This window comes from Hypomesus nipponensis, chromosome 9 (genome assembly GCF_054491055.1).
Source record: "Hypomesus nipponensis isolate SF chromosome 9, ASM5449105v1, whole genome shotgun sequence".
NCBI classification, from domain to species: domain Eukaryota; kingdom Metazoa; phylum Chordata; class Actinopteri; order Osmeriformes; family Osmeridae; genus Hypomesus; species Hypomesus nipponensis.
The window spans coordinates 22708528-22723455 of NC_140369.1; the positions used below are offsets into that span (position 1 = coordinate 22708528).

The 14928-nt window shown below is 40.0% G+C and overlaps 1 protein-coding gene across 2 annotated transcripts in view; it reads right to left on the reverse strand.

Moving 5' to 3' along the window:
• Positions 1-14928, reverse strand: part of mtmr14 (myotubularin related protein 14) — a 34129-nt gene that overhangs the window by 17831 nt on the left and 1370 nt on the right. For both annotated transcript variants that reach the window (XM_084704106.1, XM_084704105.1), the window contains exons 3-7: positions 14413-14521; positions 2434-2509; positions 2200-2260; positions 898-1020; positions 566-639 (exon numbers count right to left, since the gene is read on the reverse strand). In XM_084704106.1, coding sequence (XP_084560232.1) covers positions 566-639; positions 898-1020; positions 2200-2260; positions 2434-2509; positions 14413-14521 — 443 coding nt within the window. The remainder of the gene's footprint in view (positions 1-565; positions 640-897; positions 1021-2199; positions 2261-2433; positions 2510-14412; positions 14522-14928) is intronic.

Below are 14928 nucleotides of genomic sequence, written 5' to 3' on the forward strand. Positions count from 1 at the left end.
ATTAACCCTAACCCCTTATATTTTTTATGGTGTCAATTAAGCATCAAATTAAGTTTTTATTCATTTATGTATTAAATGTTTTATATATTTTGTTTTGACCCTTAAAAACCTCCATACTAGTAGTGAATTTGCCTCTTCGCTCCTCGCAAGCGGCTTTGTGGTGCTGGGAATAGCATTTACTTCCTTGTTATGCTAGTTGTGTTATGCTAGCTAGTTTCATTTTGACTGTCAACATACTGAAATTGATTGTCCACAAATGCTCTAATAAACACATAGAATAGGGTTTGCTTCTCTTGCTCGGCAGCCTGTTTGCCTGGCTTGTGTTGCCAGTTATCTCATGCTGCCTTACCAGGCCTGTCACATCACTTCCATTGAAAATTAAAGTAAAATTGAAGTCTACCTCCCCCCCTGAAAGAAATCCTAAAGGAAACACTTACAGATGTACAAAACAATATAATCCATTACCTGTGAAGCAATCCTATTTCTGTAACTGTAATACAATATACTATGGTACATGATAGTAGTGTGATAAAGCAGATAGCGGGCAGGGCTTAGAATTTTTTACCTGGGTAAGGCACAGAAAGAAGGGTGAAGTCTGCATAGCGTTGGGCCTTGTCTACCTTCTCGGAGGAGGTGACACTGGCGGAAGGAGAGATGAAGGGAGAGAAAGCAAGTTGGACTGTGATTGTTCTCACACTGAATCAAATACCACAGGACCACTGGCTTTATTTTCCGCTCTAACACGGAGAGGCACATATTACACCACCCTTCCTCCTCCTTGCATGGCAAGGTCCAAAAGCCCCACAACACTTTTCGAGACTCTGGTCTCATACATGGTTAGAAAATGGTTAATCACCAGGCATGCAAAGCCTGATGGTTCCTTTCTTCCATACTTACTTTAGGCCAAACTTGACCTTCTTGTTCTCCACCATGAGGTCACAGATGTAGCGCACAGACAGATATCGTAGCAGCTTGATGTCCAGGCCTCGCACCTTGTCAAAGAGCTGCACTTCCCCATTCCTAGAGGGGAAAGAGAGTGATGGATAGAGAGAACACAAGAGCAAAGCGAAGGTGCAAAAGAGTGAAACAGGAGACAGAATAGGAAGGAAGTAGTACAAAATAGGCAAATTGGCAAAGTGAGATGAAAAGAAAGAGACAGATATAAAGGAGATTGACGTGGATGGGAGAGCAAAGAAAAGAGGGGTATTAATGGATAAAAAAGATTTTAAGAAATGTTCTGTCTTTCACTGTAATTGCATGCTGATATTAAGAGTAATAATAATACTAATAGGGATACACCAAATCCAGGATTCGGATTCAGCCGAATATTGGACTTTTTGATGTGATTCAGATTCGGACGAACTTTCACATTTTTTCCACCAAACCCTACGCTTGCACTACGCGCGCTATGCTGGTCGACGTAATGACTCCGCCGTTGATTACTGGAAGGTGTTTACATTAGGTGAACCATTCAATGCAGTAGGCTGAAAGAAAGTGAAAATTGACCTTGTGAGCAAAAAAAATTTGTTGTTTGGTAGTAGTTTGTGTCAAAAGAAGGCGATTCAAGTCTTGTGGTGGAAAGGACCCTAAACAATACCCAACATCTCCGCTGTTAATGGATTTTGATAGGGTAAACATAGGCATATGATAATTGTCCAAATAGTTTTTCCCACTCGTCTTTCTGGCATAATACTGCCTATTCTTTCTTTTTTTACAGTTAAAATAAAATGAAAAACACACTGCTGTGGACGTTGTTTACTTCATAAATGTGTTTTACTGTGTTAATGGACTGAATGGGAGTACAATTCGGTATTCAGATTAGGCAGAATCTTAACCAGCGGATTTGGTATTTGGCCGAACCCCAAAAATCTGGATTTGGTACATCCCTAAATAATAATAAATATACAACACATTTCATACAAGAATTGCAGCTCAAGGTGCTTTACATAAAATCAATAGTACAAATAATAAAAGTAATAAAGCCCTTCTGAAAACAGGCCGCAGTCTTTGCGGTAATCCAAAACACACAAGCCGCAGCCTTTGAGGTATCTCGAGCCACAGTCTTTGTGGTTTCCCAATATGAATAAAAATGTAACTCAACAAAACACAAGCCGCAGTCTTTGCGGGAATCCAAAACAGAGACACTGTTCCTTCTCTTGGACACTTCCTTCTCATGGTAACAGTCTGAAAGACACTCACCTCACTGCACTATCGTCCTCTAAAACTTCCTCGGACTCTGCCCACGTGTCATCGGTCCCCCCTGTAGAGAGAGAAATATAGAAATAGAGAGAGATATAGAGAGAGAGGGCAAGAAAGAGAGCAAGAAGGTAAACATTTTGCACTAGGCCCAACAAAGCTTTTAAATCATGTGATTTTTATTCAAAAGAAATGGGGGGCAATAGGATACCGCACTTTAGAATCAAGACAAAGTACCTGAGAAAATGTAGTTGTAGCCTGTACGCCCATACAGCTCTCCCCATCCAGCCAAAGTAGACGACCGACAAATATGCTGAAACAACAGAACCACAACAACATGGGTTCGCTGTGATCAGTGAATGAACCGCAACAGTGCAAAGGTTTTGATAAGTGCAAAAGAATCATGAGCATGTGGTACAAGTTTCTCCTATTCTGCTTTTTTACTTTTATTAAACACTTACGTTTATTTAAGCACAAAGCAATATAAAACAGAATATTGACAAAAAGTTGCCTTTAAACAGTAGGATAACACATACAGAGAGAGATTAGAGTGGAATAGGGCAGCATGGTCATCCTGAAGATTCCATAAAATATGTATTGAACTTCTGCACCAGAATGAGAAAATCTTTGTGCACTGTAAAATGTTACCAGGATTTAACAATATTTAACTGGAATATTTCACAATAACTTATCGTATTATAACTTTATAGGCTTTAACTGCAATTATCCCAATATCATGTTTTAATGCAGAATTTACTGTGAAATGTAGTTACTGTAAGTTACTGTGACTGAAACGATACCGGGATTCCACTGCATTTTTTTAGGTTATTTCAGAGTAAGATACTCTTTTCAAATCATACTTAGAGATAACCCAGTACGTTACTGTAAAACTTGAATTGCACTTGAACTTTGCTGCATTGTGGGATCAAGAAGAGACAGGTGGATACAGCACACGATAGGAGCTCGAAAGTACACTCACGGAAATGACATTGTTTATTACATCTATTTGGTTTCATTTAAATAGTCATTTTCTCAAAATGTATTCATTAAAATTCCCTATAATGAGCATACGTCTATTAATTCTTAAATATATTAAAAATGATCAATTACATTATACTATAATGTTTTAAATATGGCTAACTGTGAAACAAGCAAGATTCAAAACTCGTATGAGATTGGTTAAAATGCAATTTTCAGGAAGTGAAATAGTTGAGGTGGACATGACGTCAGATTTTGCGCTTTCCCGACCGTTTCTCTTTTCCACCATTTAACCTCAGCTCTGCCTGCCAGGATCGTGACTTTTGCTCTGCAACGGTAAATTATCTGCAGTCATCCCTTTTAGCTGCTAGTAATCTCTGTGCGTACTTATGTTTTACTTGTGCAGTCAATACCGTACTTCACTGATTTGAATAATCAAATCCAGTAAATCTGTCATGATTGCAAACATTTTCGTCTAGTTTGATAGTTAAGTCTCACATGGTCGATGCTTCAGCTAGGGTGGCTAATTTGCAGCTGGCGTCAGTGAAATAGGAACATATAGAATATGTTGCCTCAGCTAAAGATTCATAGCAAGTACTATTCAAATTATACATTGAAATTTGTAGGTTTTTGCCAGCTCCAAATTTAGGATGAACTATCAGCTAACTCTGCTGTGGGTCAGCGCGAATGCTATTTTTATAGCTAAGTATTAACATTGGAGTGAAATAGTGTTGCACAGTAAACCTGTACTAAAAAGAGACACTCATACATAGCTTCAGTGTTCCTGTGCATACATAGGAGACAATCACTGCAAAAGAGCTGCAGTTCCAGTGCAGACAGGAGAACCTAGCAGAATGCCTTCTCTGTAGCACTCCATCCAGTCCAGAACCCGGGGTCCTGAAGTCTCGACTCTTACGATACTCAAACGATGTGATGTTAATATACCTCTCTGATCTAACGAATCAGGCTAACTGTCGCGACCTCTCAGGTGGGCTATGGCTGCGATGGAGAGCTGGAGAGATGGTTGTTCTGCTAGGTTCTCCTGTCTCTGCACAGGAACTGCAGATCTTTTGCAGTGATCGTTAATGAGCCTAATGACTAATCATGGTCAGAATTATGATGGCCCATGCTACACCTCTTCACCAAATATACAGTACATAGATATATCTATATAGACGGTACTACATTGTTCTTGATCTTTCCATGGCAAGTTGTTAAGTTTATAGTCATGAAACACTACAAAATTGCTATAGTTGATATAATTTTTACCTCAACAATTTAGCAGTGATCCTTAATGTATATTCATGTATTTATAAACTGCATTTTAAGGTATTTACCTTACAATGGAAGCCAATTCCAGGTTGATGGTAAAAAATATAAAACAGTACATGGGAAGTCCGAAAGTTAAATTGTTGAATTTAAAAGTGAATTTAATACTTGTTATCATTATTAAAAAGTTAAAATGAGTGTTGTCTTTGTTGTATTTGTTCTTGCTTTGACTTTTAATTGAGCAAAACCCAATGCACGTTTGTGTGGTAAAATCACAGTTAACAAGTCAAATTTGCAGTATTTTGCAGTGTTAAATTGGAAATGTACAGTAAATTACTGGCTATTAGTTGCATTACTTTAACAGTAAAAAAGCGTAGAAATACAGACAATCACTGTCATATATATATATACACAGCAAGACAATGTAATTCCACAGCTACATACTGCTTTAGCACAGTAATCTAATGACATGACAACTGTGAAGTTACAATATACCACTGTAGTTGGTTTGCATTTGACTGTGAAATGTTTACAGTTCATTATTGTGAAATATGTGCAGTACATTACTGTGAAATATTTATAAAAATTACTGTGAAAGTAATGCAACTAGTAGCCAGTAATTTACTGTAAAGTTACAATGAAAAATGTTGTGTGGCAAACTGTAATGCTTCACATTTTCTCAAACAGCAACCAGTTTTAAAGTACAACATTGTTCATTTTGTACACACTCTTGCCATAGTAAATGGAATTAGAGATACAGGATATTTCATCATGCTTCTGAGGAGAAGAGATTCAATGTCCATGGAATTTCTTAATTTTGGGGTATTAACAGGAATTCACAAAAATGTCTGTGAATTCATATTGATTTTTGTAATTTATTTTTTACACCATTATGTAAACCATAATTTGTTTAACTACACGGCTTTTACATTTTAAAATTATGAAAATACATTATGCTCCACCTGGAATGCAGTGATTAACCAATTTAAGGTTAACCACTATTTAAAAAGTCTAGGTTTTGTAACCGTAAAGGCTCAGCTACACCTCGTGTTTCTGTTCTCACTCTCAAACAAGGGACATTATGGTACATAATTTTTCTATGAACGGTTTCATAGTGAGGAAAATTAAACAAGCATTGCCGGAGTTTGCAAACAGTTCCAGAGAATTCAGGTTCCGTTTCCCCTTCAGCGCACTTGCGCAAAATCATGACGTTTTCTCCTGTTGCTAGATTGAGCTGATAGTATGTGATTTATTATTGCGTAATAGTACTTTCATCAGCATACAGTACATTTCTTGTTTGTTATCTAATTTCCAAATACAGACTTTAAAGTATCGAATGTATTGTTTAGTTGTATAGTTTTCATTGCTTAATCGTTAGATGTACATGCTAATTCTAACTTTAGCCCTATTTTCAGTCAAAAAATAGGGCTAAAAACATTCAAGGCTCTAGCACCAGCTCCGAACTAGTCCCCGGTTCACTTTGGTGGATAGGGGGCATCATTGGCCTAGTAGCCATTCTGTGACTAGTTTGGTCACAGCTAATTCAGCTGTTAAAATAAACAGAAGGTCTTCTTCTTCAGAACTATAAAGTTGACTCAACCAAACACAGCTTGGTCATTTTATCTTCTTCTTTGGCACACTTAAACTAAGGACTAGATTTTTAAGATAGCATGACCAAAGCAATTTGGTGAGGGAGGGTTTCTCCATAGACAGTTGGTGACAGAGAATTTCAGACAATAACTTAAACATAATCTTGCATTAACAGTAGAGTTACAGTATGAGTGGTGAAATTTGACAACCTCAAACAGCATGAGTCTACCACTGGGCCTAATGAAAAGGCTCTTGTCTTCAATGCAGCTAGGGGAAGTTCTAGACCATGGGGTGCAAAGCTGGGGCCAGTTGTAGTGTTAAAAAGAGCAGTTACATTAAACATTATTGTTCTCATAGTTTTCTTCCCAGAATTGCAGGCACTAACAGGCAAAAGTTGTGGTGCCCAGAAATGTTTCATAGGAGTGGCAAAAAAGAGAAGCAGAACGGTGCAACACCCTCCCACTACCATTAACTCTAAATCACTGTCCTGACTCTCATCTGTGTTGTATGTCTGTAACTGCTAAAGTATGGGCCTAAATGAAAGTCAAAGTGTAGTAGTGCAGAATAGAGGAACTGGGAAATGGGTGCTGACGTGCAAAGTCCCCAAAAACTGTGCCGAATGAGCAGAAGATATTAGATTTTAGATTAGATAATATCAAGGACCAATTAGAGAAGAGGCCAAAGGATATTTACAATTGTAGTAGGCCATTGATACGTTTTAAACATTCAGGGGTGTAATTTGTATGGATAAGAAGCCCCCGCCCCCACTCCAGAGACAATTGATGACAAAGAGGTGCTGACATTAAGTTAAACATAGTCATGCGCTAAGAGTAGAATAAAAAATAGAGACAAAATGTGTAAATGGATGTTGAAACTCAGTGCTCTGAGTTGGTGCATGTCGTTTAGGAAAAGGTAGCCTTTCAAATCTCGAGGTAAAAAAAATCTAATTTGATTGGAACTTACTCTCAGTTGGATTTTTGACATTTAACAGACATTTAATTCATTTAGCAAGTTCTTTGACTTCATAACACAGTACATACGGTGTAAAAAAAACTGCAGTCAGATTTGCCGAAATTGCCAGCTTGGATGTTATCTTTACATATAGATGGGTTCTTGTGTTTACAAACAATGAGGATGCGCACGCACTACCATTTCATCTTTACTGTATATGTTCCCACCACCCCCCCTTTCTGAATACAGTTTGATCTGATTTGTTGATTTCTGTTGCTATGAAAACCAGTTTAGCCAAGCTAACTAACATTGTTTTTAGCTAGCTTACATTACCATTCAATAACTAACAAAACATGAATAGAAATAGCTTGCTAATCAGGCAAAACTGTGTTCCATCAAAGTAGATTAAGGAAAAGCCAGACTTATTTAGACAAGTCTCGCTTAATTCAGCGAGAGTTCCGTTCCATTAAGGTGGCTTATTGTAGTTCCCAAGGAAACTTATACCTCGGAAGTAGCCTACTCCGTGTCGAGCTAATTTAAGATGTGTTGCAAAAAAAAAAATTAACAGGAAGTGCAGACTTTTCTCTCACAATCGAGTCACTAGCATCTCGTCATATTATGCAGTCGGAAGACAGCTAGATAAATATTGTGGTGTCAGCGCCCTTGGGTACCCAGCATGCAGTGGGGCATACCAAAAAACGCAAAGAGTTGGAAAATAGTTTGGTTACAATAGCTGTGCGAGGGATTTCAGTTGTTGTGTTCGTTCAGTTAAATGTGTGTAATGTTGTTGTTTGTTAGTTAAGATAATCCTGTTGGTCACCCTGTGCATGTTGTGTAGTTTAATGGGATCAGACCGTGTTAAAGTATTGTCAGGCTGTAGTACCATCACAAGGTACACTTGCAAGCAGCATGACTCCTCAGTTGTGTTTGACTGAGGTTCTAGAGAGGCCAATTCAGGGAGAGTTCCAATATCTGTGGTTTTCTAACCAGTCCGGGGTACTGTGAAGACTGTCTGACAAAATCTGTCTAGCAACTGAAACCAACGCCCGTCGCCCTGAAACATACAGTATAAAACTAGCTACATTTCTTTGTGTAATTGGAGTTTTAGTACAGAGGCACATTGCAAACATTAAGTAGCTAGGCTAGCTTTACTAGCATCACTTCTAGCTTACCTTTGTAATGTTTTCTTTCTAAATGCCAGTAAAGGTTTCATGTAGGCCTAGTGCCGGCCGTCTCAATCAGCATCTCTTTGCAGAATTTACACAAACTGTGTGTTTTCTTTTGGATGTTAGGGCTGGGCAGTATGGCCTAAAATGTTTATCACGGTATAATTCGTAAGCACTGACAGTATCGGTATTTATCAGGATATATTAGTTATTCTTAAAATGTCATGACATACAATCCGCGCTGCAGCGGCTAATCTACTGCACTCGGACGGATTTGGATTGGGTAACTCCTGTGTGTCACTGTCACATGAGTTGAATTTTACAAATTTTTCAGCGTTTAATTGCCACGGAAGATTGACTTCTAAGTAGCCTACCTGTTCAACAGTAGCCTACATTTATGGGATCGCAAAAAAACTGTTAAATATTTGTAAGGTTAGCTCTAGCTATAAACAATTATTATATGGCTGAATACTCGATTCTGTTGGCATACAATAAACATACATTTCACAATTCTACCAAACAGGCATTAGATTTGTCAAACGCATTCTGGTAGATTCATTTTCGCGCACATGCATGGCTTTCAGGTGGTGAAAGAGATTGCTAGTGTTTCCACCTTTGGCTAGCACAATTTGACGACACAACTTACAGAGTAGGCTACTGTTTGTTGATCGATGTTGGATAACTTGAAACCAAATCATTTCCAAACGACAGAGGCTCAATTTTTTTTACCAATTCTTCTTTGTCCAGCAAATCAACCCCACTGGCGTTATTTTCATACATCATTAACTCTTGCTTACACTTGCCAACAAAAGCAGTTTAACTCATATGAATGTTTGCTTCCTCTGGAGTTGCGCTAGCTTGTTTGTTGACTTTCATTGGTTGGCACAATGTGTGCAGCGTCCATGCTGCATGTTTTTTTTGTAAAAGATACAAATTTGAACTAACCCACAAGGCAGTATCACTTGACTTATAATTTATACCAAACACTTTACTAATACATTTATTAATATATCGTGATATCCATGATATGGCAAAATCCATATCATGGTACAACGCAATACCGGTATTCGCATTCATACCGGTATACCGCCCGGCCCTATTGGACGTTATTGTAAACTCTTTGTGGTTTAGGTAACCACATCTAATTATAGCTGATTTGGTCGACATCTTCAGACAGCCACTGTTTTGCCAATCTTCCTCATTCACTTTGGGGTGTGAGGAGGGGTGATTGGTAATTTCAAATTGGAAATTAGTTAAGTTATTGGCTGCATTTGAAGCATGACATTTTACATAATGTTTACACAATAAATTAAACAATGCACAGGCAATTTAGTGATATTCCCGCACTTGTGGTCTTGACCAGTCTTGAAATAAAATCCAGAGTCCTCTTTGTCGATTCCAAGACCGAGACCTTCAAAATATCTCGAGACCAAGACTGGTCTTGAGTACTACAACACTGGTAATAAGGCTGTCAAAGATGCTTATGGGATTATCTATACCAAACACCATGTTAAAACATAAGGATGCTCATAAGTGTACATGGTACCAGAGCAGGGGCGTTGTTAGACATAAAGTTCTACTTGGGCACAGGCCCCTTTTTATATCCCTTTGTTTTCTGCCAAGCTTGCTGCGCACAATACACTATACCCCACCTTCAAGAAAAGGCTCAAGACGCACTTTTTCCGGGAGTACAACGGCAGTTAGGAATGCTTGCTTGATTGGACCTGATGTTAGTTTCCTACAGGATCACAATGACTCTTATTGAGAGACTTGTTGCTCTTGTAGGTTAGTTATAACGAAGTTAACTCTTGAACTCTTGTACTCGCTGTGAAATATTTTACTGTTGATTGTTCTTCTACAGGTACAGTCTTGCACTTTTTGGGGTTCATGTTGTTTTAATTTGCAACTTGTATAACTGCATGCTCTTATGATGCTTCCCTTTGGCACTTGTTTAGTTTTTCACAATGTATGCTTCATGTTTTGGCTGCTTACAGTGTTTGGGACTACCTCGTTGTTATGATCAGAGACTGATGCTCTTTTTTAAGGCTCTCTTTTGGAAGTCGCTTTGGATAAAAGCGTCTGCTAAATGCATGAATGTAAATGTAAAATATTGTTTTTATATTTTTGTCAAAACATGATGATCGGTAGGCTTATCATTTAAAAACTTTAGTTTGGTAATGTTTTTTGTTTTTTTATTTTATTAATTGTAATTAATCGCTAAATTATTCAATCAATTTAATCCAATAAATGTTTTTTTTTTTTATAACATTAAAGGGTGTACTTAACTTCAAATAGGCCTAACTGGATGATAATGTCCATATAGCAAGTTCAGATGGAACACAACTTAAATTGAACAAAACTCTTTTAGTTTTATTCACTCACAAACTATCCTGTGGTATAATAAACATCCACAAAATTAGCCTTGTTCTGGAATATAAAATACTTTTCAGACATTGTCCTTAATATTGAACAATACAGTTTCTATTTTGTTGAACCCAGTCAGCTGCTCGCTTCTTTTGCGAGTGTTGTCTGCCATATATTCCCGGAGCGAACGGTGCTACTGCTGCTGCTACCACTGTTACTAGCTGTGTGCTTTGTTTGCATGTGATAGTTAAGGCTGAAAGAACTCCGGTGATAACTAAACTCAGCCTGACAATCAGTGCACACAGCCTTAGTTTTGTCGACCGAGCCGTCTCGTAACTTTTTGAAATGGAATTTCCCATCTAAAAGCCCTCTGTTCATCATTCAGCTACCGTCAGCAGTCAAATTCATGTGACAACAGGTGATCCCCAGGGTCAAAAAGAAACCTGCGTTAACGGCACTTTTTTTGTTGCGTTAAAGTGAGATTGCGTTAACACGTTATTAACGCGTTTACTTTGACAGCCCTAGTTAAAACTCAAACTTGAGATTTTACTGGGGCACAGCAGATTTATACTGGGGCACGTGCCCCAGTAAAAAGGGTCTAAACACCACTGTACCAGAGCACCCTAGGACAAAGGGTGATGTTTGATTTTGTAATTGTGTCATCCGATCTGAGGCCGTATGTTTTCGACACTTGGGTGCAGAGAAAGGCCAAGCTGTCAACTGTATTGGCAATTTTTGACATAGTTACTAAGAGTGTCTTTTTTTAAAGACTGAGGTTGTGTTTTGACAGATGGTCAGCTAAGGTATTTGGGACTGATCTAATCAACGGTTTCCTGGGGCACTAAAGTTGGGGAGAGTGGTCAGCAAGTTAACCTCTGCCCTCCTGAGCCTTGGCCTCAGAAGATAAAGCCAGTGCCCTGTTTATCATGAACTACATCAAGGACATGGGACGCTGGCCTAGGGGTTTCTATTGTCTTAAACTGTCACTGACCAGTGCTGACCAATCATGGTGACCGCTGTATTGATTGATTATTAACATCTGTTATCTGTTCATATAAGGGGCCTTTCCTTATTGTCCTTTATCACTCTTACGAACGACCTGTGTGGATAGCACTTCCTTTGTAATGACTGATCAGCAAAGCTTTGTTTAATCATATGTAATTGTATAATCTAAATAAATTGTATTAAAACCATATCCCTTGACTGTTCAGATCTACACAGTGCCACTCGAATTCTTCCATAACACAACCGATCACCATCTGGTGGCGAGTCGGGTCAGGGGGTGGGGGAAGACTGGACAAACCTGGTAATCCCAAGCGAGTAGTGAGGGTGAATTGGGAACGTTAGAGGAGGCCCCTGTCCATGAGGTCTTCAACTCACACCTCCGGCAGGCATCCCTGCAGAGGTTGGGGCCATTGAAAATTGCTGCAGTAGTCCACACTTGACCGGTGGGGATCTCATTCTATTATGACTGTAACTGTTAGCTGCTCTTGGCATTCTCTAATCCCTGCTCTCCTCTCTCTGTCCCCCCCCACACATCCCCTGTGGTGTGGGGGGTTTGAGCTGTCAGGACCTGCCTGGTCGTCAGTCTACCAACGCTGGACCAGATCATCTACCGGAACCCAGCCTCCATGACGGCCAACAGCGAGTTTCCCGGTCCCATCCAACGTCTATAAAGAACAATGGATTTTGGTGTTTCAAAACCAATTGACACTGTATGATTATGTTTAGCTCATGTTCTGCTCCTCTCTCTTACAAACCGTCTCTGGAGGAGGGGATCCCTCTCTGAATTGCTCCTCCCAAAGTTTCTTCAATTTTTTCTCAGGTTGGGAGTTTTTCCTTGTCTTCCTTGAAGGTTTAGGTTGGTTGAGGGGCAGTTCTATGGGCGTATGTGAAGCCCTCTGTGACGTGCTTGCGTGTAAAAAGGGTTATACAAATAAATTTGATTTGATTTGAACCGGAGAAGCCCATGTTCAGAGCTTCCATTGTTGAAGCCGCGGTGGAGAGCTGCGACCTCAAGGTCTTAGGTGCATCAAGGGGCGGTAATCCTTGAACATTGTGGTGGACACTGATGGTCAGGGAAGCCATCCAACTGAAGAAAAAGGCTTTCCGGGATATGTTGTCCCGGATGTCTCCGGAGGCAGTCGCAAGGACATGCCTGAAGGGCTGCAGCCTCTGCTATGAGAGGCAAAGCAGTGAAAGAATTTCGGAGAAGATATGGAGAAGGACTTTAAGTCTACACCAAGGTACTTCTGGAAAACCGTCCGCCACCTCAGGAGGGGGAAGCGGGGAACCATCCAAGCTGTGTACAGCAAATATAGGACACTGTTGACCTCAACTGAGCAGGTTATTGGGCGGTGGAAAGAACACTGAAGAACTCCTAAATCCCACCATGCCCTCTATGATAGAGGTGGGGCCGGAGGCTGATAGGGGATCAGATTAATGGTTCTCAGCAGGAAACCAATCGAGTGCTTTCTACGGGTAGGGATTGCGTTCTTAACCCAAGTGAAGAAGTTCAAGTACCTTGGGGTCTTGTTCGCGAGTGAGCGGAAAATGTAGCGGGTGGTTGGCAGGAGAATCAGGGCAGCGGGGGCGGTATTGCACTCGCTCTATTGCACCATTGTCATGAAAACAGAGCTGAGCCAGGAGGCAAAGCTCTTGATCTACCAGTCAATTTTCGTTCCTACCCTCACCTATGGTCATAAAAGTTGGGTCATGATTGAAAGAACTAGGTTGCGAGTACAAGCGGCCAAAAAGGGTTTTCTCAGGAGTAGTGTTTCACGGTATACCGGTACTGGTACCGTACCGAGGTACTGGCTTTTTAGGAACAGTACAATACTGGCATTAATATAAAACTGTACTTTTATGCGCTGAAACAAGCAGTTGAATCACAGCAAATCAAAGCTGTTGGCTACTGTGTTTCAAGACAAGCAGACGTGTGTGATGTCACGCCCGTGCTCTGCTACATGCGGCCGGTGTTTGGAGAATTCAGTTCCCCTGTTCCCCCTTCCGCACAATTGCCCGAAACAATGATGCTTTCTCCTGTTGCTAGGTTGAGCTGTATGTGATTTGTATCATCGCGTGTGTAAGCATTCACAGGCTTTAAGGTAGCCTATATAATGTATTTTGTCAGAGGTTTTATTGCTCAATCGTTAGTCATAGGTGCGCTAATTCTAGCTTTCGCCATTTTTCACCCTGAGAAGTAAGGGATAACTTGTCCCGCTATGTACAATTAATGGCACAGGCATACAGAGGTACGTTTTCGGCCGAGTTGATAGCTATCTGTGAATAAACTGCTACCTCCCAGCCAATCAGAAACGCCAGAAGCACCCCCCCCCTCCCCCGCCTCAGTTACACAATACACACTAAGATTTACTCCTGAGAAGTGCATCTATAAAAGTAGTTTTATTCATTATTTTACGATTCATTATGTTTAATCTATTATACCACAGTCTCTAACCTGGAGCACTGGGGGAACAGGGGTTCAACAACCGGGGGAACAGGTGTTCAACAACCCGGGGAATTTCCAATTGAAAATAAAAGTCTAAGTCATTGTCAAATTCAATTTCAATTAAATCATTATTATTTCAGTATTGAGTACCGCAATACTACACTTGGTATCAGTATTGAAGTCCACATTTTGGTATTGTGACAACACTAGTCAGGAGGAGGGGCCAATAGTATCACGATAGTATCAGGGTGGCCGTGGCCCCCCCTGCCAACCCCCCATTGGTGGCACCACAGTGAGTACATAAAACAAGTTGTCAAATATTAGTGCATAAACACAAGTTGAAATCTTTGAAATTTTGCTGCTTTTGCTTGCTCCTCCTTTCCCCAGAGACAAAATAACCCTAACCTGCGGTGGTGTCGGGGTGTTGGTTGATTTGAGCAGCCTCACCTTGCCGTTGTAGAGGATGACTGGACAAACAAAGCGGCCCCTGCAGCGAGCCATCTTACTGCGATTCACTAGGTCCTGCAGCTTGCTGATCTGGACCGTGCTCTCAAACCTGGACCACACAGGACACAAGGTTTAGTAAGAATACAGATTTACTTTGTAGTGTACAATACTATTCTGTAATATGAGTATGCAGTGCACTGACATACTACTGGAAAATATAGCTGATTTATGTATATTGATATTTTCATTATGACATTATGTTCTCTATAATCATTGCTCCATTGTGAGTTTTAGCCATACTAAGGGGGCAGGATCATATCAGTGTGGCTTAATTTGTCTTGTCATTTAGCCTCGATTCAAAGGTCTGCACATTACTTTCGAATGACTGATACAATTTTAATGGTATCTGATCATATAATGTAGGCCCTTTTTGTAGCTTCTAAACCTTGTCCCAAACCAAAACCAAATCTGTTTATCCAACAACAAAAAGGCTTAGATTTACCATGTTGGAAAAAT